Below are 27630 nucleotides of genomic sequence, written 5' to 3'. Positions count from 1 at the left end.
ATAGTAAACAATCCATTGGTTTCGCGTTCGAATGCTCTTCGTTTTTGTCGACGTCTTCAAGAAGTGGTCAAGCACACCGGTAAGATAGTGAACGGTCGGTCACGGCCAAGGCCGAACCAGGTTTTAGATTTCATCGATCTTTAATCGAAAAATACAAAATAGTCTATCTCTTACCGAACAATGTACCAGGAAGTTATAACAAATTAAATAGTTGCTGGTGCCTTTATTTCGTTCAATGTATCTACTGAGTACACAGATAGATACACGGTTTTACAAATAATAACTACTTACGGTCGTCGTACAACGCGGAGAAGTTTGTGAAAGCAAAATGATGAATACCGTTTTACGTGAAATTGTTGCGAGGGCATCGGTTGAATCCAAACAACGAACGGTTTGTACCCTACTTACTTGTTACATTTATTAGATACGAATAGCTTTGTATATTATGCTTTATTTGATTTTTACAAAAAAAAAAATCTCCATAGGATGTCTTATAATAAGCGAATATTAAATTAATATGCAATTGAAAACTCATATCTGATATATCTTAGATAATAAAAGAGTATTATTTAAATAACAAATTTACCTATTTATTTTAAGTATTAGTATTATAGAAGATAATGATATAAAACATTTTACACAGACAGCAAAACTTTCTATCAAACCAGTCTTGTTATTCTTACTGTTTGAAATGTAATATCTTTCTATAAATGTGAATGAATTTTAAGTATTTGTTAATATCAAGATTTAAAGAATGAAATAAATTGAATATGAAGAATTACATTCTTAACATTCCTCATAAACTATACGACTTTCAAAACAAAATAAACTTGACATTGACACTGTCGACAAACTGACAGTTCATAATAAATTACTTTTCTTGTAAGTTTATCGTTATTTTTGTTTAAACTGATGTATTTTTACCTTAAACCGTATACAAATCTTTAATATTATAGAAAATACAATGAATCAAAGCGGTAAATAATATAGATTCATCAGAGAGATATAGATTGAGGTTATAGTAAAAAGGTACTTACTTACACAATAATCAAAAGACAACAGTAAATGTTGTTTATTTTTTGGTTTACTGTACATTTTTCATTAGTGTATCGCGCTTACTTGCTTCAAAATTGTTACACTTGCTCAAAACTTGATATTTACTCTTATTGTACAAAGGAGTATCAACAAATCTGCTTAAGAAATGAATGTAACGATATAAACGAAATCCCAAGAATAACTCGAATAAAAGAACTAGATAATGAAGAAATGGCAAATCATTGGGCTTTAAATGGTTTATATCGACCGAGAAGTGCATTAGCTCGGGCTCTATACGAGAAACAGAGAAATGACCGTCACCTGCAGGAGTTTGATCAACATGAGGTAAGAAGACTTAATAAGATATTGAATGCAGATATTTTTTCTATACCTGAAATTATAATCAATTTACAATATCGATATGTTAAATAATTAGCTTGATTGACGAATGATTTTTCAAGTTATAAAACCATAATCTGTTTTTGGCTGCAAATTAAATTGGGCACATATTTTAATTATTTGTAAAAGAAGCCTCACATTTATACTATTTATGAATTTTATATTTTGAATAATATATATAACAATTGACTGCTTGAGAAATAGCTTGCTTTAGAATTAAATTTACAATAAGTCATTGAACTATACTGAAAAATGTAAAATTTTCCTTAACTATGTAAGGAATGCTCCTGTATTTTGTTAAATCAATCTTTATATGAAATTTAGATATTTAACAAACAGTCCATAAATAACTTATTCATGATGTTACTCTAATCAGGTTAATGACCAATATAGACACCTTATTAAATATCTTCCACAATTGTTAATAAACTTAACTTTTGCTTTGCTTGTTTTGTCAATCTAATTGAAAATAAAATGAAGAAACAATTTTAATTCCCTTTAAAATATTAAAAAATAAAATTTTCAATTTGGGAGCTTAAAATAGAAATACTTGCTACCGGGAAGGCAGATACCTATAGGACATTGCAGTCATTCATCATCACGTGAAACTCAAGGGCATTTGTACCTAAATACATTGAAAATAAATTTCGATACTGACTTATATATTTTAACTTTTATCTAGCTGACCCAAGCCAACAGTCTATTCTACAATATTTTGAAACTGTTGTTGCATCTCTAAATACATACAAGTTAATCAAGCTTAAAAAACTGTACCTACATTTTTATAAGAAAAAAATAACAGCAGTACTATTGAATTAGTTCATAAAGATTTTGTACAATAGATTTTGTAAGATTTGTTGAATTTAGAAAAATAGTTCCGTTTTATATGCCACAACTGCAAAACTCCAATGACCAAACTCGGATTGATTTCTATTCGAGTTTGTTTACAAATCGGGTAATGTGTCTCTTTTCTGGATAATATTCCTATGATCTTATCTTAATTTGTAAGTTTTACCTGAATAATAACTCCTTTACCAATTTCAGTTATATTTCAATAGTTAGGCAATATTTCAATATTTTAATTTTAAGCCAATTAGTTCTAAACATTTTAGAACTAAAGTTCAAATAAAATTGAACCTCACCCTGATTACTAAATCTTATAACATACAAGTATATTTTATTGCAGACTATACAATAAATATTTTTGTAAAGTTATCAGTTAAAAGTGGCTCATTTATATCGGAATGATTAACATAACATTAATACTTATTTTGACAAAACTCAAAATGTTCGAGATACTTATTTTAGTTTTTATGAGATAATTTGTTTTAGATATATTTATGATTTTTAGTTGAGTTGTCTTTCTTTTACTTTTTTTACTGCTTGTTGTTAGAAAGAATTGTGAGTATAATGAATACCAATTGAACAGTTGTAAATAACCTGCTTTAAATTGATATGTCTGATATGGCTTATTCCAGGCCTGCAGGGCACACATTAATATGGGGTCTTATTAACTAATTACAGTGTAAAAATCGTCAACCACATCTTTTATTTTTTTTAAATTGTTTTTTTTTTCTCTCTCTCTTGCTGTCAAGACCCTCTCGTCTTACCCCCTGAGTATGGGGGCCCTGCGCCCGGGCTTCTTGGGCACTTAAGACGAACACAGTACTGACGTGAACTAGTTACAGAAGAAGTTTTTATTTTATTTTATATAAAAACGTCCCATCCCTTGAGTATATTTGCGTCTTAACATAATCATCATTATTGAATGTCAACTTAGTATCCAAAAAAATGTGGGCAGTTTTTTTAGTAAAGTAACATTATCATGCAGTTAGCTTATCTCTAGATTTTTTTTGTTTTTAGTAACTATTTGCATAAATTGAATTACTCATTACTTACGAACTAAATAAAATTACAAGACGAAATCAGTGAAACAGTAAACAAATATCAAACTATCCCCAAAAAGTTTGTATATGCATACAATCTTCATATAACTTAACTACAACTTGCATAAAAACTTTTTGATTCTCCTTCGCATATTAAAATATTCCATATTTCATATATATATTTAATTGCATCAAAAAGAACAACAAGACCATCAACATTCCGAGCTCTCGTGTCTAACATCAGCTAAATTATAACAGTCATCCATTTATGTTACTATATTAGAGTGTAGAATATGAAAGTAACTCTCTCTGTGTATGAAGTATTCGCCTTTTATCCCTTATGTGATAGTAAAAAAAAATGGTTCCTAAGAGTAGAAAGTAGGGCTTACTAGAAGAAACATCTAGTAAGCAGTAATACACTCAAATTTATAATAATAATAATTTATAATAATAATTTCGTTTTATCAACTTGATTTTTTTATAATATTAGTAATAAAAGGTATGTATTTACTTTTTAAATGAATTACTTTAAGTCCAAAGATCGTAACTATTGTTATGTCAATGGCGGGTTCTTCGTATTTCAAACTTTCAAACACGACAATATATCGTCGTTGTTCCCGCAAAAGTATGTTTTTCAACCGACTTCCAAAAGGAGGAGGTTATCAATTCGTCTGTATTTTTTTTTTTTTTTTTTATGTTTGTTACCTCATAACTTTTCACTGGGTGGACCGATTTTGATAATTTTTTTTTTGTTTGAAAGGTAGTGCTTCCCGTGGGGTCCCATTTTTTTATTTTTTTTTCCGATGATGGTATCCAAGTGAAAACGACATAAGTCTTAAATTTGCATTATGTATATGCGCGACAAATAGGTGAATAACTGAAAATCACGTTAACCAATTTTGATAATTCTTTTTTTATTATAAAATATATACTTCAAGGGTAATTTGGTGAAAGTTTGGTAAGGTTCTGAGCACAGGATCCATGACAAAGTAACGGAACGGAAGGGAACGGAACAATTCTGAAGAGCACGTCAGCGATACTCGGTCGAATCTTTTATTTATAGGTTATTTGGATATTTGAGTCACCTTCCGTAATGTGGTTATGTTTATGTAATTATCATAGTCGAATATTATAATCACCTAGCTACCCAACCCGGCTTCGCACGGGTGCAATACTGATACTAAATATACTACAGAATTTGTTTATATACGACATCACATCGCAAACTTCTAAAATTATCAGTGTTTCTTTACTATATTGTTCATGTATTATATACACAAACCTTCCCCTTGAATCACACTATCTTTTAAAAAAAACCGCATCAATATCCGTTGCGTAGATTTAAAGATATAGGGACAGAGAAAGCGACTTTGTTTTATACTATGTAGTGATGGAACTCCTATACGGCTCGCAGTTAGGGTGCGATATGGGGCAGAATTTCTTACTATCTTTAATCAAATTTTGTGTATGTGATGTGATGTCATATGATGTATGAAATATAGTTGGTCTTTTTCAAAGTTTTTTTGCTGAGTTCGATTACAGCTCTTTCGAGGGATCCTTGTAGTTTACGCCGCGTGACGTATTAAATCCGCATTTTCGAAAGTCTATTTTTGCTTTATTCGCAAGTTTCCTTTGAAATTGTCCTCGAAGTAGTTTCTGACTCATATAAACGGAACGCTTAATCTATCCATATTAAAAAAAAAATAGTTAGTCTACATCAGCTTCACTTAAAATCAAAAAATAAATAAAATTTTAACAAAAAGAAAAACCGACTTCAAACAAAACACTGTTTTTAAAACAAATGAATATGCACGAAAAAGTAATAAAAATAATTGCGTATTCAAAATATTTTCTAGAGTCTTCCTAAGTTAAATGAAATGAAAAATATTAGACTACTTAAAAGTCGATTAACGATTATATCATGTAGTTATAATTATTGTTATATTTGGAGTCGGTGTCAGCCAATAAAACCCTACAGTATATCTATCAAAAAACAATACGAGAATACTTTAACAAATATGTTTTTTACAAATTACCTTTTACACAATAATATACTGGATCAATCAAGGGGCTCGTATCGCTTCTTTCTTTTGATTGTTGGGGCAAGAGCACCGTGGCTGACACCGGCTCCAAATATACCAATAACTATAACTACATGATATAATCGTTAATCGACTTTTAAGTAGTCTAATATTTTTCATTTCATTTAACTTAGGAAGACTCTAGAAAATATTTTGAATACGCAATTATTTTTATTACTTTTTCGTGCATATTCATTTGTTTTAAAAACAGTGTTTTGTTTGAAGTCGGTTTTTCTTTTTGTTAAAATTTTATTTATTTTTTATATTTTTCGCTTGTTACATCGTTTTATTCGTTATTTCAATACGCTCGAACTGTAAAAACAGTTTTGTCATTACTTTTATAGTTTAAAAGTTTACAAATTTAGCTGTGCGATTTTCATACATCGAAATTTCCATAAATTGAAATAACTATTAAAACGGAATAGCAATTGGAAAATATGAAAAAAAATCCACATAGCGTCTTTTGCAGGAACAATGACGATATGTAATTATATAGTAGTATATAGTATTAGAACCCATTATTTGTCTTTACTATTATGCCGCAAATTATTTTTAATATATAATATTTATAATCGTATTGATTACATTTACTTTTTTTACAATAGATTTAGGTAATAAAATAGTGGAGGAAGTCTCTGAAATAGCTTGATGACTCATGAAGAAATTGTAAGAAAACGATTAAAATGGACATATATTTTAAAAATCTTCAATACCTTCAAGACCTCTAATTTTAGTAAAAATAATTAGGTCTTATGTAGTAGTCAAAAAAAAATTGTGGTGATCTCACCCAAAAGTAAACTTTTCTGCCAACATGTTATGGTTTCATAAGTAATGAATAAAATAGCATAAAGTTTGTAAGACTTGATTTACATTTTACAAATTTCATTAAAAAAATGTACCTCTAAAGTAACACGTATTTTGATAAAAAAAAAATACGTCCTTATTTACGGTTTTCATAATTTAGGTGTCTCTTATGAAAACATATTCGAAATGTATTCTATTGATGAAAACACTTTCACTTACAACCACCATGAGGCGAACTTATATCTGTAGCGTAGATACATGCAATCGGGACTCACGTGTGCTTCGGTAACGAGGATATATTTGCGTATGAAAAACACGAAATACCTCTGAATTGTGGAGGGAATAAGACATTCAACCCGCTCTCCTTCCCCCCTCCACGAGCCCCCCGCGACCCTTTTAACTTTCATCTCTGTCGAGTGCTCGGTCCACATACTTTTGTTCTATTTGATCAATGTTATTAAAATGTCGCGGGCTTGCGGGATTACAAACATCTGACTATCGTATAAGCTGCTTCATAATAATGGGTGGCCGATATTATGACTAGTTCGCGACATTGTATTAACTCGAACATATTATAAATGTTCTTTGAGATCGATAATGCTGATAGTCTATAAGGTAGGGATCACTAAAGGATATTTATTATAATGATAAATTATGCTTTCTTTTTATAACGTTTAAATGATCTTTTGCATTTTAAAGACATTGTATTTAAAGTTTTGATTACTAGAAGTTTGACTGCTACACCAATCGCATATAGTAATCATCCTTTTTATGTTTTCTTTTCTTATGTAAAGTTTATTACATACGTGAGAATGTCATAAATCCATTTTTTTTTAAATAATACTGTATTAAAAATTATAAATTCAAATTTTTCCTCAAGTGCATAATGCGTACGCACAAACTCAGCCGCATCAGGCAATCTTCGCCATCAGCCGTAATCACTGCTATCCATTCTGTTAAAACTACCCGGGGATAAATTAGTTAAGTAGACGTTTCCGTTAATCGTCGGTCGGTCGGTGCCGGGCGACCGTTCTAAATGGTTTAATTTATACTTATGAACGAGGACGTTTTCGGTGTCATGCGAGGATGGGGTGATTGTGTTGTGATTGCTTGCGCTTCCTATGAAGGCATCCTTTACGAAACGATTCGGCCTCGCTAGAAGCCTATTAGACTCACTACACGCTCGCTAGTTCAGCTTTCACAGTTTGTAATGCTATCGATGTAATTCCTCACAATAAACATGTATTAATAACTGTCTACTTGCGACAGTCGTTTATTAATTATTCCATTCATAAGCGTAAATTAAAAATCTATATTTTCATAACAAATGATGCTCACTCCATTTTACTACGCAGCTGCGAGATCTATACCGTAATATGTCTTGCTTGCTAGGTTTCCATTATCTAAGAAAAAAATAAGGTACATAATTGAATACATTTATGTGTATGTATTTGTTACTTGCAGTACTTCCATAATTCATAATTGAATAAATTAAAAGGATTTACTTCTTCACAATCACGATTGTTCTCAGTGGAAACAATGTTAGGAAACTTATTTTTTAAGTCTATTAATGAAGGTTCTCCTTAGAGCCTTCATTCATTAAATACGATTTGATTTAAAAAAAAAATATTATTACTTAGATAGCTAAACCTACTGAAAACTTAGTTATTTATTTAACAAATAAACAAACAATTTTATTATCTAAAAACATTAAAATCTGTAGTACGGTAAGTAGGTGGCTTATTTTCTTTTGTAAAGAGTAATGCTAGACCGAATCTTTGAATTATATTAAATTTCCAACTCCTCACTATCGGTATATAATGATATAACGAAGGTACAAAAATATATAGGTACGTCAGTATTACATATCGCCTGTACAAGAGGCGCGATGTCCGCACACAACTAAGACACCTGAGTCGCACTGGGCGCATCGCTCACTGCAATCTGTACATTATTTCTCCATTGTTCGCGTAACGAGCCCCCTCCCCCCTCGGAACCTCCCGGCCTCTCCCCCTCCCTCTTATTCCCACACCCTGCCCCGAGGCGGTGGGACCTCTCGCGCCTTTCTTTTATCATTCCTCTCTTTATTTCCGAATGCAAATAATCCTCCACACGTGTGAGAACCGAAACCATTGTTCTCGCTTCCACCCCCACGGGGGACCTTGGTGACGCAATCTTTTTCTTCAGCATTTACATAAATGTACACTATCTAAGAACTTATTACGTTACACATATAACGTGTTCGTGTTGGAAGTAATATTAATTTCTATGTTAGATGTTTGTCTCTGTTTGTATACTCCTATCGTTTACGCCTACTTACCACCTATCTGACATTCTCATTTACTTTTTTTACTTAAAATTTCCTTATACTCCTGTTACTGAAACAGTTTTCGAAATATCAGAATCAAAGTTTCTCGTTGCAGTACTAAAGTGAAACTCGTTAAGATAACGTGGGACTTATCAAACTTTTATTATAGTCGTAGGTAGTAGGTACAGAGTTTAAGTAGCACCGATTCTTATTAAGTATTAAAATAGCTTGTATCAATTGGAATGTATAATAATATAATTCATAGTTTCCTTATATATTTTTTTTAATTAATAATTTACCACCTTTGCTTTTGATAAAGCAAAGTTCTTGTACAAAGCCTTGATTTAAAAAAAACAATCGCCGGATCTATTGTAATATTTGAAATTTTAAGTGAGTAATACTTTTCAAATAACAATTAGTTACAACAACCAGTTTGATAAAGAAGCAATTTACTAATAAGTAGGTAGTAAAGTAAGTAAATTTATTGTGTGCCAAATTTATATGATCGGGCTTTGTTAAATCATCGCATTCGTATAAGCCAGGGTTATGACGAAGTTCATCGTAAGTGGAGGACAAACTGCTCGTTAAGCATCAGACGGAAGGGTGGAGCGCCTTGATTCACAAGAAAAACGCTAAGTGGGAAATCAATACGTATTAGGCGCGATATCGGACCGGCCACCCGTCACACTATGATGGATGAACGCAACCAAACTTTCCGCACTGAGTCTAATAATGACAATATACAAATTGACGTCCGCCGTTGCTTCCGAAACGCGATAGCGCACTGTCGCCACTCACATTATGTAAACAAACAGAAAAAAAACTGATCGCTATCAATTTTCATAATAGAAATCTCAATTACGTTTATGTTTTTTGCGTCGCTCATCTATCATACTGCGTCCTAAACTATTGGTTCGATCCAATCGTCGTCGCCTCGAATAGCAGTGCCGCCTTCGTGACGTCCCCGGATACTATATTGGAAGAGATCGACAGGCGGGAGTCAGTCGCACCTCTACATATTGAAAGCTATTCGGAATTTGCAAATAAATACATGCATTCGTCGCCGAACCTGCCTCGCCTAGCGCATCACTACTAGTTTTAAAATTGAATTCGCATTTGGTGTCTATCTCTTGAAAGCTATGGTTTTCGTTTACCAATATTGGGAACTAGATACAATTTAAATTCTGTATAAGTAAAATATGCAATAATTTTTTGTTAAATATTTTTCTAACTGAGAATGTTTATGAAAGACTAAAAGTCAGTCGACTGTAGTGTAATTGACCTTCGATGAATTTTCTTGACTTTATAAAGTATCATCAAGACTTTTTTTAATCTTGAAACTTTTCACGGTTACCAGAAGCTTGCCAAAATACTATTCAGTTCTTAACAAAATTAACGTACACTTGCCAAAACATCTCTTACCTTATAGTCTTACATGAGATTAAGTCGGAGTAGTTGAAAGCGTGGAGTGTGGGGGGTGTATTTATGTCACCTCGGGGACGCAAGCTCTCGCCCCTCCCAATTATACCGCAGTAAAAGTCATAAAAAGACACCCGAAGTTTTTACACGAAGCTAGAAGAGGCTCACGAAATTAAGAGGGGCGGCGAAATGTGAGATGAGCATGAATTTTTTATAAGACCAGATGATGGTAGCCCGTTTATGATGTCTTACGGCGGATAATGCGCGCGGTGCACGCGCTCGCCTCGCTGAATCATTGATGGACCCTTTATTGCTACCACAAACAATGTCAAATAATTAATTACCTGCCTTCGAAACGTTAATAACAACACGCTCTCGTGCCTCTGGACTCAATCAAATGCCAAGGTTTTTTTCATTTGACTGCGGCTGTATAATTATATTTTAATTACTCTTTACCATATAAGGTTTTGAAATCATTAATAAATACCTATCATTATTTTCAATGACAGCCAGTTATTAAGACTGTATAATAATTGCCAATATTTTGAGTTATTAGCATAATGATGTAAAAACTAACGCTCTTTCTTGCTATGTTTTAACGATATTTTTAATTAAGGCTAAACGGAATTCGATCGCTTTAAAAAAATGTTATAATGACAATAGACCCATAAAACTTTTCTATAGAATAATCTCGAATCACGCCGCAGTGAACGAACTTCAAAGTTATCAGATATGCGACATCGCCCATAACAATAATTATAACATTAAGATCATCAAAACAGCGAGTTACCAATGATAGTTTTTCAATATTTTGTGAGTTAAAAACAAAGTAAATTTTTACAGAACATCAATTCTATATTTGCAAGCATTTTATCCTAAACCCGTCCTTGATTAATTTCTCAAAAATATGGTACTGCTATAAACATGTATACAAATATCGCTCGTTCAATATCGAAGTATTTAAAAATAAAGTATGAGCTGAATGTCGTTAATACAGTTTTTATTAAAGGCACTTTTGTTTGTTTGAGAGTTAGTCGAAAACGACCTGCGACCTGGTTAACGCGGCGAGGTCTTTTTGCACGCCTCTACGAAACAATACATTCTCACGTTTAATTTCTTAAGGGCCTCAATTGATATTTTTACGAGTGTGTTTATTACGTTCCCAATATGCGAAATGTCGACTGTGCTTTTAAAAATCTGAGATTTATCACTTAGAATTTATATGTAGTAAGTAGGTAACGAGCAATAGACTTTTAATTCGTAATTATTTCATTTTTGAGAGCTGTTATTTACATAAAATCCGCAATTATTAAGTAAATAATGTTTATTTCGTATCAAAAACCATTAGTTGCGTTCTTTAATTATACGATATTGGCATTTTTACACAAGCAATTTATTATAATATGTCCGCATAAAAAGAATACAATTAATTTACATCAGTGCATTATAATCTAGTTTGAATATTAATTTAAAATGTACCTACTTCAAAATATGCATGCGATGCTTATTATCATTTGATAACTGTATTTATTTGTTTTTACATTACTTATTACTTTGACATAGTTAACTCTTTCAAATTTTGTTTTTATAATTGTAATAATTTAAGTAGTCCATTGTAAAGTATTTGAATAGGCTCAAGAATGTAAAATGCCAAAGAGTACCGGCGGCCAATGTTAGCCGTAACCGCGGCTGTCGTGTAGTCACATCGTAAAGTTTCAATAGAAGTGAGGTGTCACGCTCGGTGCCGTATTGCCCCCGTTGCGATGTAGAGCCAGTATAGCCCAGTGGTGCGTGCGTGCGTGCCTAGTCGACCTCCGGTCGCAGCTAATATGATTATGACAGTGCTACGTGCCAACCCGGCTCCGGAAATCCTCTCACAAATATTCATTAATCTTTCACGGTCCGACGTCCGCCGCGATGGAGATTTAATCAGATTAAGGATCATCTTTTTGCGGGAAAAGTCATGCCCCTTTGTTGCTACTCGGCCGTCGCTCGCACTTTTGTGAATTTATGACAGACGATGTTTGTTCTGAATGTAAATAACGTTAAAGGAAAGAGCGGTGTTTTTATTTCGTCTACTGATTATAAGCTTCTACTGAGCATGCACCTATAGGGAACGGAATGTACCGTCGCACGCAGGGTACGCATCTGTGCTCGTAGACGGCGCCAAGACGACTGCTGGTGCCCGTGAACCGCGCGACCTCGCCACGCCGTCTGCCACATGCGGAATTTCCCATCGGAGCATGTATTCAAAATGTCTAATGGATTAATACTACGCTTTTTTTAATTTTCATACCCCCCTATAATTGAACCCTATATGAAACGAAACCTTTTAAATATATTTATATAAAGCGGCTCGAAAATTTTAGATTCATAATAATTTCCAAATTGGAAAAAAAAATTAACACTTAAAGACCTCAGTCCGGTCGGTCCAGTCTTGTTGATTCATAGATAGCATGCGAAAAGCCAAATAAAAAGTAGAATTAAGCGCGGCGAAACGCGCGTAAAATTATTTTACCATTGTATGCAAATCGACGCCGCTGTGATTATTTTATTTCCTAAGAGTCCCAGAATATAAATCTTGTTTAAAAAACGAAACCAGTCTGCAGTTTAGTTGATATGTATGTGTTTAAAAAATGAGTTTCTACCCATGCGGCATAAGAAAAAAAACATGATTGTATTATGTGATTGATTAATTTAAACTCAAGTGTGAGAGGTCGGTAAACGTAATCTATTATTTCATTTTTGATTTCAGGAAAAATGTACAAATTACTAAATAGTATTCGTCATATATACCTACGTACTTGGTATGTTTAGCAAATAATATAAAAATCTTTTACGTACCATTGTTATAGATGTAATTATATTTTATAATTCAGTCTTAAGCTAGTTGACATCTTAACTTTTAGCCTGAAGATAGAAAAAAAGCGTTTTTTGATAAAAGGCATAACTCATTTATTATAAGGAAACGCCTCATTCCCCGCGGCGCGGTGTCTAATGAAACTTGGCGAGCAAAAACGTAGCTTCGACGGGAATGTGTCGCCACCGCGTTCTGGGACGTGTACAGGCTATAAAAATACCGCCGGACGAGGCCGCCTCTACCGTCTCCATTTCTTTTTAAATCAATTCAATCAACCACCATTCGATTGGCTCTTGACGCCCAAATATTGTGATGCTCGAAATTCGAACCGTGGAAATCGTAAATATAGATTTGAAAGATGGAATCACACAATTTACGATCATGACAACGGCAATTATTGAAGAATTGCACGAGTCGTTTAATTTTGGAATTGTGTTTAAGTTAGAAAGTTTTAACTTGAAACTTGACTATGAAATTAGATACACTTAAATTTTCTAACATTATGTTTTAAGACACCAAACTTATTGTATATAAAAAAATATATAAGATTGCGATAAAGAACATTAGTTGTTAATTGCTTGTGTTAGATAGACGAAAATAAAAAGTAAAAGCTGTCCTTAATCACGTGTTAGGGTGGTTGCAAAAAGACCAGCCGACAGCTCGATGTCTTGCAAAGTTAAAACAATTTTATTGTTATTTTAATTCGTGGCGGAGTCTACGGAGATTCAAAGGCCGCCGCTTTTTGTCACTGCTGTTAATTTTAGCGGACAATGGGCCGAGCGGTCGCCCGCGTCCGCACAATCAGCTTGGCGTGAGCTGGCTTAATTGCTCTCTTTACCGCTCAATAATTTTCATTTCAACATCTCCATAAGTGCTTTAGTTAATTTAACTGTATGCAAATAGCTTTATATACTTACTTCGACCATTGTTTGACTTTGATCAATGTTCAATACTGATTAAAAAAAACTTCCATCGACTTGTATAAATTTTAAAGTTCTATTTTTCTTATGATTAAATTTTAATCAGTTTCTTTATTTTAATGATTAAGCATATACAATTAGTATATTTGTGTTAAATTATAAAGTTAGTACTAGATGTTATATATTGATCGTAGCAGCAATAAACCCATACTTAATAAACGTTTTGAAATAAAGCTATGGAGATAAAATCACGCAAAAAGTGAAATCAATTCGGCCACAAACCTGACCTATAGTTAACCTGGAGTTAATTTAACATTCGGCCTGGGTGGTAAGCAGCCACGATATTGTCTCGAGACATAACGGCTGATTTTACGATCAAATCGGCTCAGTTGGAGCTTAATGTAAAACCAGTTTAAATACACTCGTAAATCTTTCGTGCGCGTGCCCACGCGCAAATCACATTGCATCTCATAGGTGCTCATGCACCCCGAACACCTCCACGTGTCAACTTTTACAACGTCAATATCCAATTACAACTAAACCAAGTTCGATGTTTGGAAACAATGTTTAAACTATCGATATTATTTTCTACCAAATCCACGATTTCAAAATGCTGATTAAATTTAACAACAGAGTGCCGTAACGGCCACTCAGAGTTACATAAACAAAAACAATGGATTCAATTATTCTAAATGTTAATTCTATTGGGCAAGAACGAGTGATCTTTGATTAAAATTGCTATTGTCGGGATGCATTCCCATGGTCTGGCGTGCGGAAATAATAGTGAAAATGAATCTGAATGCCTTCGTGTCTCGAGGTCACGTGAGCCCATAAATCCCGTCCCCCGATAGAACAATTAAAAGACGAGTTCAAAACAATTACGCAACGGTGGCCCTCGGGCCGCTCGTGATACCATAGAATACAGATACGCAAATAGCTCGTCTTGACATCTACGTTTAAAAATTTTTAAATTACATCCCAACGTAATTGCGTCTAATTGTTCATTAAAGTATTTATGCGTCTGAGTTTAATTATCGCCTATTGCAAATACATTTTATAAAGATTGTATAAATTTAAAAAACAAAGAACAGTTTAATGTTTCTTAAAAGTATGAACGAGACGTCTTTCCTAATTATACATCGCTAAACTAAGCCTCTTCTATAAGTAAAATGATGATAGCACGCTTGCCTTTTATTCTTTGACACTATGCAGATGTATGTATAAGTACATAAATTGATTATAATCTGTAGAGTACAGATAGTACAGTACAGTTTATCTTCTAGTAGCTTTGTCTAGTGTTAATCGAAATCAATTGTTTTAAAGCTATAAGTCATTTTAATCTTTAATTGAGACTCACAGACGTTCATATTTCCTCAAGGCTATTACAATACTTTATTTATGCACTAGTAATACCACCGCTGTAGATCTCTAGTCTCGATTTAAAGTGCAAAATGTGAGGTGGGAATAAATTTACATGATGTAATTAAGGAGGTGAGTTGGGCCAATGGTTATGAAACGTGGATCTTAACTAAAGATTGCGGATTCTTATTTGTGCGAATACTTAATTAGCTAATTATTTTGTTATCGACAGTATAGATGTAAGGTTAAGATGACATAATTCGCCTACCTATAATTTATCGGCATGGTTTATATATTTAAAAAAAAAAACAGTTCTCATACCTCATAAGTTTTTATCTACTTAAACTAACAAGTAAACATATTTTCTTTAACTTTCGTTAACGTAATCTAAAGAATATCTCGTTATAACAAAGAAACACACTTATTTCACTAGTAATTATTATTTTATTTATGGGTAAAAAAAATTTAATGTGACTGTTGTCGTTTACATTTGAACATTGTAACTGAGCAATATTCAATTCACTACTTATAAATCTCTAGACTTTTTGGTACTCAAAATTACTAACCAACAATTTGTTTCATTATTTTAGAACATAGGTATTCCATTTCTCTCCCACATCTTTATGCATACCTTAATGTTAAATCAGATTTACAAAAACTTATACCTAAATTTCCTCAGCTCGTACTGAACGTCCAGGCAATCTGCATCACGGCTGATCCCATTTTAATGGAGCGCCCGGCAAACAAGCTCCCGAGCCGCTTACGGCAAATCCACCGAGATCCTATGCGCCACTTAGCTCCGACTATCTTTTATAGCATCTACTACCTAAATAAATGGTTATAAGTATTTTAACTTAAATTATTGTACGAGTAACATTACCTTTACCCGAAATTATTGGCATCGGTGTTACGTTTCAAATTTCACTATGGCTTCGGTGATGTTCGTATAATGCTGTATATGTGTATATATTCAATCAATCGACTGAAAAAGAAAATAAAGTGAAATAAAGAAAAGCGGTAACTAAAATTGTAATATATTGCGCCAGGAACAAAGAACGAATAGTACTTGACAGAGTCATTAGTTGCTAATATGCGACACATTAAATACGCCGCAGCATTGACGGCCATTCATCGGACTTTAGCTTGGAAGCCGCCACTCCCGCCTGTGAATTGCCGCTCGTCACCATTTATTTCACACACTTAAATGGGAATTAATCTGGCATTGTGCAGGTTGAACGCATTCAACGTTAATATTTCGCTTCGTATTGACAATATGCTCACAGGTCTTTGATTCATTAGCCGAGAGGCGAACGACCGCTGGATAAAAGATCTGCATCCCTCCATTCGTTCCATCGATGCACCTCCGCTGACCTGAGCGCTAACGAGTCAACGAAGGATAATGATCGCTTTCAATGCGTATGACAGCTTAACTTGATTTGTAGTAAATATACAAAGACACAATTAAAACGTTATTTTTACTGACTGACCCGTTGACCAGAATGAGAAAATAGTAACCCACATAAACTCCTTAAAATAAACAAAAGTCTTTCGGCCTCGATAGCTCGAATTGAATAAATCATTCTCGATTTGTCTTCCTTAACAGGTAGATTTTTAAAATACATATATTTTTATTCATGCAAACCTAGCTTTACACGAGCAGAAATTGAATCCTAAACATGGGTCTCATAAATAATCGAGCCAGGCGCCTGTAAGACTACATATTGCTCAAAAACAACAACGCGGAAGTCATTTTAAGTTACAGTTATCTCGCTAGCTATATCTACACTTTTCAGCACGTGTTTGATCTTAAAACTTAAAGGAGGTTTCAGTGTTTGTGATTTGAAATTATTAAATGTTCGCCGTCAAACTATCAATTTTAATGAAAGTAATAAAAATCTTAGTAATATTAAATAGCTGAATATCAGATCTAAAATCGATTCGTTTATAAATGATGCATGTTATTTAACTTCTTTAAGATGAATATCACATTGTCAGAATAATATTGACACTTTTTGTCATTGTAAATCTAAACATCAGACGGACGCATATAGCTGAGGTCACGTAGGCCTGTTTTAATATGACTATCAATTTACATCCTCTAGTTACATAAAAAATCAAAAACAGAAAATTAGATCACCGTTCAACGAATAATCTGAAAACAGAATATTATTATCAATGACTGCGGCATTCAAAATTTTCCACGATTTGTATTCTGTCTGGAGAATTCGCCTCGTCGGATCCCGTAGTTCCGATGCAGGTTATTTTAAATGTAAAGACGGCGCATTGCATAATCACCAACGTGATTCGCCATCAGTATTCCTTAATAAATATTTATTTGTCTCGACTTTTTCATAAGGTACTTTGTATTTTAGACGTAATTCTTTTGTCCAATTATACATTGGTTATCACTAGACAGACCCTAATGGCTTAAGAAGTATCTCGCCAAAATACTAGGTATGTATTTATCACGATGCATACCTAGTACTTAAGTAAGAACAAGAAGGCAGTCGTAAACAAAACACGGTCTCGTATAAAACGAACATTTGTTCAGGTACCCATCATCAATGTGTGTTATCAATTTTTTCCACTGCGCTGCCGACTTCGATTTTAATATAAAGACAGATCGGGCATTAATTAAGTTGAGCTGATGAGTTCGCGGCGTCCCGCTCGCTCACCGCCCGCCGTCATTACGGGTACATGTAGAGGCGAGAAGTTTTTTTAATTCGTTATTATTCTGTGGCGTAAAGAAATGTTAATTCGAGGCAGCGTGAAATTAACAGCCGCCGCATTGCCCTTTGTAGGGCCGCGGCGGCTGACTTAAACACACAACGGGTGACGAGCTACACGGTTCTTTCATACTACACTCTCTTATTTGCACTCCATTACTCTTTTTATATACTTTCATTAAAATCTGAGCCGGTGAGTTGTTAAACATCAATTTACGATTACGCTCCCGAGATCCGCGCGTTACATTAATAACGTCTTTACTAATTTACCGAGGTAATCAAGACCCATCTTTACAGTATTAGATAATTTTTTGCTCATTCTTGTATCTACATAAAAACCTTTGTTGGTAACCAACAATGAATCTATCGTGTAATTAAAGATAGTTCGACTTCTTATACGCCAATTATATAATTGAAATTTCCTATTCAAACATGAAATGAAAACAATTAAAATTTTATAATTAAACAATTTACCAAGTCATTTTGTTTCAGTGGTACCGCGTTGATAAAAGTCGATTATCAGAAGATTTGCAGAAGAAATTCGTCCAGTTGCAGCCTGATGAAGAAACAAAAGAATTTCTCACTAATTCCATTGATAAGTCTACCTGGGTATGGACTCAGATCTGGTACTTGCTGGCAAAGGCTGTCCTGAAACACTTCTGGACTATCACTGACATCAATGGGTGAGTGCTTAATTAATCAAAGTTATTTGTTATTTAAAAAAAAAGTTAAGCGCGATAAGATACGACCTTTCCCGAAAATGTTTGCCCAAATAAAAACATTAACCTTGGTAGTTAATGAATCACTTCTTACACAAACGATGAATTGCCATTTGAATCACGACAATGAAACATTATTAAGTGCGTCCAGATTCGTCCAATTACGCCAATTACAATCTCCTGGTAGGCATAAGTACATGTGAGTATATTATTTCCTCATCCATTGTGTCGTATCTGCACAAATTAACTAATTCGAGTCGCCACTAGTTACGAGCTTGTCGCTAGAACGTATATTTATCGATAAAACTATCACCATAAAATAAAGTGTTTTCGTGCTATTCGACCGTATCGCTTGTTTGTGTCTGATTAATCTTCTATCGTTGCAAACAAAGTAAATGAAACGTTTATAACCATCCAGGGCATTTATATCATGATTTCATTCGGTTTATTTTTACATCGTTATATTAAGAAACGATAAGGTAGATGATATATTAACCTTTAACAAAATGTATCAGAGATGATTGTGCTGTTTTATAAGGAAAACTCTGTTATAAAAAATGTCTATTACTACTCATCAAATAACATATTACGCCTATATTATAATGATTTATAATTATAGTTAAATTGGACGACAATATATCGGGATTTGCAATCTTTTATCGATATCGATATCGACAACACACAATAGCACGATGCACTGGCCGCGTCCGGAGCGCGCTCTGTGAACGTGCACTGAAAACGATCGCGGCTCCGGGTGTCTATAGCCGGGCACTAATAAATAATTTAAATAAATTGACGGACGAGATTTACTCATTGGCTGTTTCCGTCTCTCAATTACGCTTTATTTATCACTTACTACTTGTCGACCAAAGCCCCGCCGCTACCGCGCAATCGCTCTGCATATTGCTTAGGTGCCACTAATTTCATTGGTACCGCATACGCTTCAATGTACCCAATTCATTGCTAATATACAATAACAACTACTACACATACAACTCGAAACTCGCAACAAATTCGTAATTGGAACAGCAAAAATTTTTTTAATAATCCATAATATCCAAGGTTTTAAAAAAAAAACTTTTTTAAAATATCATATATTTCGACGTTCGGTCCTCCAAAGTCTCATTAAAAATGTAAAAGTACGTTCCCGATATACTGCGTCTAATAACATTTTTAACCGAGTATGTTATCATAACTGAAGCTTTTATAACTCACACAACTATAATTTCTGATTTTATATCTATTTGTAAGTGTATATCTATTTGAGATTGTTGTAATATTCTATGAATACAATCAATACGCAGTCTGTATGTGTTCTTTAATTAAGGGATATATGTTTCCAAATTTTCCCATCATACTACCCGTCCGAATGCTTTGTCAGGAAGCGATTGTGACGTCAGTGTAGCTCCCCTTAAGCAAAATATCCGGGATATTAATCATTGCGCCATAGTTAGGATAAATTACTCAATGAACGCTCGCTTCGAACACTATTGCCTTTTCCGGTGTAAATGTCTAAATTAATTTATTATCAATTATTTAAAATGAAACTTTGATTTCCATCCAATCAATTATGATTGAACACCAAACCGTTATGTAATAGACAAAGGGCAACTTGATTGAACAGCTTGCAAAAAATAAATGCAAATCTATAATATAAGGGTAGCCAGATAATTTAAACTTTGCCGATTCATAGATTCAAATCGTTTGTAAAAAATACATTACTTTATAAAATATATTATCCAATACAAGATCATATAGGTAATAGATAAAAAGCGTAAAACTAATACTTGCTGACGGGCAGGAATTATTTTTTATATACATATATATTATAAATGTTTGAAAAGAGTAACAACTGAGTATATTGTCGGTTCTTCAAGGTATGATAATCTACATTCCGAATCGGTGGTTGCTTCACTTAATATAGTTTGTAAAATGACGATTCGATAGTGCTTTTAAAAGCCTACTTGAATGAAAGATTTTTTGATTTTGATCAGGAAAAATAAGTCATAATTTACAATAAGTTGATTCATGCGCTTTACTCTAACTCGTTTAAAAACAACGCATTTCAATCAACGCGTCAGACGAGACGGTCTTATTGACATGGCCAATAAACTGCCAAAATCAATTGGTTTCACTCCGACAGGCGCGTTGTTGTCGCACGGAGCGACAGCCGTCGATACAACTCGAAACGTTTGGGCTCACAACGCGCCAGATATCACTCATGTTAACAAAAGGATTTTTCAAAATATTGACCGAGCACGAACACGTTCGCTCGTGCCTTAAAATACATTACATAATCCATCTTCGAATCGAACTTGAGCAACGATTTTGTAAATGAATAAAATTAAGTGGGAGAAGGTTCAGATTTAAGCCCATTTTTGCAATTGATAGCAATATTAATTGGGATTATGGATTATGGTCTAAGATAAATCCAGTTTTACCTTTGAATATAGATTAATAAAAATATAGAGAAAATAATCATGTAGAGTACTCTAGTAGAAATTATTAATCTATGTATTCAATTAGGATTATTGTTTAAATAAATAGCAATCATTTTGTTCTACTTAACTATTCATAAGCTAGTACAATGAAACCGTTCGAAATCGATGTGTCCGCAGAGGTGAAAGCATCAAACGATTATTATCAGGAAATTTTAAATCCCAAACAGAAGATGAGAACAGATAACCTTTAAAACGTTACGTTAACATATTAAATCTGTTCAATAGATCCAACAAATACAAATAATACGTGATAAGAACATTTCCAATATATAGTTAGAGTCTTGTAAAGAAAGAAGTTACATTAACACTTTCAACGTGACTATATGACTCGGCAATCACAATACCTAATAATATCGGCGAGTTCGATGACAGTGATCGGGTGCCAATTCGCTGCCTCATTCGCGTTTTATGAGCACTCAATCAACTACAGAAATTACCTGTGTTAAGGCGGCGACTTCAACTTCATCAACAAAGGATAGTGAGGCTGAGTGACTAATTGGAACTCGAATACAACGGCTGATTATAATTTCTTAGAATTCTCTAAGAAGAGAAAATATAATGGCGTCGCTGATTTATGTCGATGTTTTATTAATTTTGATTGCAAATTATTCAAGAAGATTAATTGTGATTATTAAGTGATTCGTTCGTTTTTTAAATTACACTCGTAAATAATGAATGCAACCGTATTCAGGTATGTATACAGCCGGCATAATGTGTTGCTAATTTTATTTTTACTACAATTTACAAACCTTGCTTGTTATCATATCAACTAGACTACATCTTATTTTATCCAATATAATATATATATATTAGTACTATTCTATAGTATTAGTCTATAGATGCAGATAAGGAGATGTTATAGTATATAAATATCTATACAAACACATGTACACTCTTGTAAACCCACGGAAGAGAGGGCGCAATACCAACCACTTTTCGTGTATTCGAGGCGCGGGTGGATAACCCACTATCAAACTATATATATAAATTAGGAAATTGTCAAAGGTGGAGGCCTTATAAGAAAAAAAACTTTGAGTAATAAGACGTATTACTCATAATGGATAATCTGGACGATAAAAAAGGAGTCAGTACTCATTGATTTCCGCGCGAGATTAATAATAAACCAATTATTGTATTTAATTATCTATGTAACAGATTGTGTGAATAGTTACTACTGACTTCTTACTGGTTCTTAACTCATACATTACGAACCGGTGGTGCTTTAAATTTAATTTAATCACGTAAAATTTCAAAAGGGCTGCACGGGCCGGACCTACTTGAATATACATATGTATGCTTTGATTTGGTCGATTTTTAATTGGATTATATCATCTGATATAGCTTACAAACAGCATGGAGCAGCAGCAGCTTACATATGGTACATGATATAAAGAGGATTTGGATTATAATTTAAAGAAGACAAATTATTAACAGAAAAATTTATCTCCTTCTTTCATAATACACTTAATTTCCTTTCTTTTCTTTATAAATGTAATTACTATTTCAAAACACTGACGTCAATGATTTTATTTTGACTCCGATTATCAGTAGTAGCAATAGAAACATGTAAGGAATACAGTACAAAATGTACCAAAAAATTCAAACTAATATCTACATTAGATATTTATTATAGGAAAAGATAATCCAATGATCTTTTTGCAGGATTTCTTCGTAGAAATATTCATGTTTTTTATCATTATTTATCAAACGAATTGATTTAATTTAAAAGTTAACGTTTACATGAAGTATTTATATTTTTCATGATTTAATACAAACAACCTTCATTGAAGCTTAAGTAAGCTTTAATATACAATAAAATCACAGGCTAACAAATTATAGACCCCAACGTATTTAAAAGACAAAAAAGATCTTATTATGCATATCACTTAACATTTTTTTTAAAGATATGAGTCACGTCTCTTCCGTGTCAAGATCATTACATTAAGATTGCGGTAAGGGTATGTATAATTAATAAGCAAAAATATTAAAGGTCTCGCATTAATAAAATGCTGTTTGGACATTTTAATTACTTTGACCTTTTGATATTGCGCTAAACTGCCCATAAAGGTATTTAAGAACGTTTTATTCGGCGTCGAAATTGCGATTTCGAAAATCCCTAATTACGGTACCAAATGATTATTGCACTTTTAATTTTTTAATTTACGTGTTCGACGTTCATGAGAGTCGGAATATCGTCTTTTACACGAGTAGTAATTTTTAAATATTTGCGTAATCGATGGACTAGTTTAAGGTGTTTAATAAATCGTCGCATTGTATTTATTTATTGTGGGTAGTAAACTGGCGTGTGGTCGCAGTTCGAGGCGGTCTCCACTTTTCAAGCGGGCGAGCGATCATTCGATAGTGTACCATTAGCGCGAAGACTCGCGCCGGCGTCCAATTGTGAGCTTAGATATCGCATACAAATGTCGATCGCCTCCGAGCCCGCGCCCTCTGCTCATCTGCATTGAATCCCATTGTTACCTCTATTATTCTATATGTGCGTAATCGTTAATTTATAAATCGCATTCCACCAGATCTCATCTTACTCTTTGTGTCCAAATGACAATATCGAAAGCTTCATCTCGTCCAAAACACTCCTTACGTAACATTGAAGCGAATATCATCAGAGTCATGATCCAATACAAGTCACCACTACCTACATCACATAACAAATGACTGAAACAGAGTTAGATAAAAAAGTAGGTTTATATAAATTATACGCTGGATTTGAAATACCTTGAAACATTTCTCGTTATTTATTTTGTTCTAGAAATGGAACACATCTATCGCAAATCGAATTATTGTAATATGTGGCCTCGGATATGAATATATTTATTTAAATGACATGCGAACTTTTAACTTATTGTTCTGTATAATAGGAGCACTTATAAAACCACGTAGAGCGTAATTATCGACAAGCAGGCGACGCGAGTAATAAGGGCTGAAAGAGCGTGCCGGGCGCGGGAGCGGGCGCGGGCCGTCGCCGTAAAAAGCGCAAAGAATACACCTCGATATGATCGCACAAAGGCCGCTCCTGAATCCCAGCTCAATGCTAATTTCCACTATCGCGCTCGCCCTCATTCATTTTCAATCGAAGCCAGCCTCCGCTTACTTCTATTTTTTTAAAATCACATTAAAGAATCGAATATGGTGGTTGTTTTTTTTTGCGCGACCGGTGCGTGCGACGCGATTTATTTATTTGCGAGGTTTTTTAAAGCGACATTCCGACTCGCTGTATACTTGTGTCTACCCGCAATTGGCATTTCGGGCTAAGCGCGAGCTATACAAAGTCGCCGGTTTTAACGGTTGTTTTTAACGCTCGGACCCTCTCGCGCAAGAAACGGAGGATACAAATAAATTATTAATCGTTTGTCCTGTCTCTTATAAATTAAAATCTGTCCTTTTTTTGGCCGAGCGGTCCCTGCATAAGAATTTTTTGGTCGTGTTAAGCTAAGCCGACTATCTCTGAATTTATTAAAAGCTTAAGCGTGAAGACGGTAATTAAACCTGCAGGTTTAAAATTAATACGCGATCCTGATTTGTCCATATGTAAATTTACAACCTTGTCGGTTAGTTTTTTTTTGAGTAGCTTTAATTACTCTAAAATATGACGGCCTCCACGCCGATTCCGGTGACGATAATTGTTCTCAACAGAGATTACCCTACCGCACAGATAATATTATTGTGAAATTCAAGTGCTTTCTCTTACTCTCATAATCCGATGAGACGACAGTCTAACTTATTAGGGTGAGCTTTCCGACGAACAGGAGTACAAAAACTCCCTCCTTACTAGTTAATTGACAGAATATTTATAAATTTTTATTATCCAACTTGAGTTTTTCTCAATACCCTTTAAAGAAGAAGAGTATGTGCGGCTTTATAAGCTGTATAAAATTAAATACACAAATCTAAATAGAATAAAATAAAAGCATGTATGTACATTTAAGCTCTCAGATGCATTACCACGAACCTAATGTTACAATACAATTAACGAACGAACCTAAAGTTACAATACCTACAAATCCGCAATAAAAATGAAACATGCATACTATATACAAAACTTCGACACTTAAAGAAATATGTAAATTTTTATATACCGAAAGCACGAAGAGATCAAAAAAATTCGCGAAAATTATCTAATTACGTGTGTGCGAAGAAAAATCGCAGGTTGCTTTCGTAACCGTCTGGAAAATTACCGGCATAAATCACCCGAGCGGGGATGGGCTGATTTTCCATGCGCCATCTTTACGCTGGTATTATTTTGATTTATTTCTGTACGTAATGAAAGCTAACGGCCTGTTTTCAAATAACGAAATCCAGTGATGTTTTCATTACAGCTCCATTATATTAACTTGTTATTAGGCTGTTTCAAGCAGCGAAAATGATGAACTTAAATTATTTATACTGTTCCTGCTTGTTAATACTAGATCTTTAATAAGCAAATGAAATCTATTTTTGTACTGTACTAAGTACGCGGCTATGCTCGCATTTTAGAGCGTTAGTTGTCATGTATTAGGCAAAAAAAGTAGACAATGCCCTTTTCAGTTCAAGTTTGCGTCGTACCAAATTTTGTCAAATTCGATTCGGCGGTTTGGTCGTAAAAGAGCAACAGACAGACAGAATAACTTTCACATTTATAATATTAATAATAATTAATATAGATTATATACTATACTCAAAAACTTCGCTAAAATATTAGAAAGATTATTATGTATTAACTTACAGAGACGTAGACCACAAATTAGGTGTTGTGGAAAAAACGAGTGTGAAAAATATAATGGTTGTTGCGGCTGACTCGAACTATACTTGAACTAGGGTCCTAATGGTCTCAATACAATCTCGTTAACACCACACACCGCAATTGTCTGCGGTATAATTATGTCCAAGTGGATCCCCGTATCTGTTACAAGATACCTTAAAACCTCTTTACAATACCTCTTTGAACTCGCTCGCCTGTAATCATCGCCTGTATTTTGTTGTATATTAAAGAAACATTTTTATTAGAAATCAATCTTTGATATATTATATCGTGTTAGTTGATGCCTTATAAGGGAGGTAATACATAATATATGTATGAAACAAATTCGTTTTCTATTCAATTATGTCAAGAATATTTATTTTAGTAATTCCATACAATATTTATACTATTTTTATTTTTGGCACTTATAATAAACCTTTAATACCGAAAAAGCCTATTAGAACATTATCAATATGCAGGTAGTTATGATAGATTATATATATGTATTATTATTAAATCATTCTTTTCAAAAAAAGGATAGGTGCTTTTATATGCATAAATTTTAGTTGCTATATTAGTAAAAGAGAAAATTTTAGGCTGTCAAAATAAAGAACTAAGAACCATACATACATATGCAATACATATGTATGTATGGTTATAATAAATAAATATAAATAAATATGAGACAACATCACATACATTACTCTGATCCCAATGTAAGTAGCTGACACACTTGTGTTATGGAAATCAGAAGTAACGACGGTACCACAAACACCCAGACCCAAGACAACATAGAAAACTAATGGTAATCTACATCGACTCAGCCGGGAATCGAACCCGGGACCTCAGAGTGGCGTACCCATGAAAACCGGTGTAGATACCACTCGACCATGGAGGTCGTCTATTATACCTAACGTAAACTTAGAAAATAACTTAAAAATATAATATGGCTTCTTCTTAGTATCTTTTCATTTAATTTATGTTTCCAATACATAACAATTGCCAAAATATAAATAAACCAGCATACACAGGATCATCGTTAAATCTTATATTAACTTTTTTGTTCAATCATAAGTAATTAACCATGGCCTGAGAAGAACGAACGAGAAAAACTCAACGAACGTTTATTATGTAATCTTACATTTAGAAAAAAAAAAAAACATTCTCATCATAAACTTGTAATAAGCACACAAAACATCTTGTCAATACTTGCTATCTTTAAATTTTATGGAAGGTTAATCAATTATGTTTCGATGTTGCAAATGACATATTTCAATGATCCTCTATTTTATCATTCACATTTGCATTTGTCACTTGGCGTAATAAATAATAGCTCTATTTAATTTGTATATTCGGTCACAAGTGTATGGTTTCGACATCTATTTCACGACTCGTTCCGCTTTAACAGAAGAGCGAAACGAACGAATGATTTTAATATAATTGTATTTCTTATTTCAAATTGATATATTCATAAATAAAAACGTTCTAAGTAATTTTATGAAGAAAACAGTTACAGAAATATACTATATGGGTCTATACTTGTATAGAAATACTTGGATTTAGTGCTTCATGCAAGCCTATCTAGGTAGGTACTACCCACTCATCAAATATTCTATCGGCAAACAGCAGTATACAGCATTGTTGTATTCCAATTTGAAGGGTAAGTAAGCCAGTCGAGCTACAGTTACAAGAGGCATAAATTAATAAAAAATTGAAATTTCTTTCGGCCCTAATGTATATAGGCGGTTATGACCATTTACGTTTAAATAGCCAAATTACTAGTCCTACCTAATTCATAAACATAATACGTCGAAACCTATCATGCCGTTAGTCTTGGTATGTTTTGCTCGAAAGTAAAAGAAACTTTTGCCTTTA

General features: G+C 33.5%; 1 protein-coding gene across 4 annotated transcripts in view; it reads left to right on the top strand.

Annotated features, from left to right (window-relative positions):
* The window catches only part of LOC124536043 (protein-L-histidine N-pros-methyltransferase), a 51111-nt gene that overhangs the window by 1355 nt on the left and 22126 nt on the right, over positions 1 to 27630 (top strand). The window contains exons 1-3 of one of the 4 annotated variants that reach the window (XM_047112449.1): positions 840 to 1029; positions 1177 to 1380; positions 18290 to 18480. In XM_047112449.1, coding sequence (XP_046968405.1) covers positions 1267 to 1380; positions 18290 to 18480 — 305 coding nt within the window. In that variant the 5' untranslated portion in view covers positions 840 to 1029; positions 1177 to 1266. Of the gene's footprint in view, positions 1 to 839; positions 1381 to 18289; positions 18481 to 27630 lie in introns of those variants that run through there. The other 3 variants (XM_047112450.1, XM_047112448.1, XM_047112451.1) reach the window with 3 other exon arrangements.

This window comes from Vanessa cardui, chromosome 16, assembly GCF_905220365.1.
Source record: "Vanessa cardui chromosome 16, ilVanCard2.1, whole genome shotgun sequence".
NCBI lineage: Eukaryota > Metazoa > Arthropoda > Insecta > Lepidoptera > Nymphalidae > Vanessa > Vanessa cardui.
The sequence above is the reverse complement of the archived record's forward strand: the minus strand, read 5'-3'. Positions and strand labels throughout refer to the sequence as shown.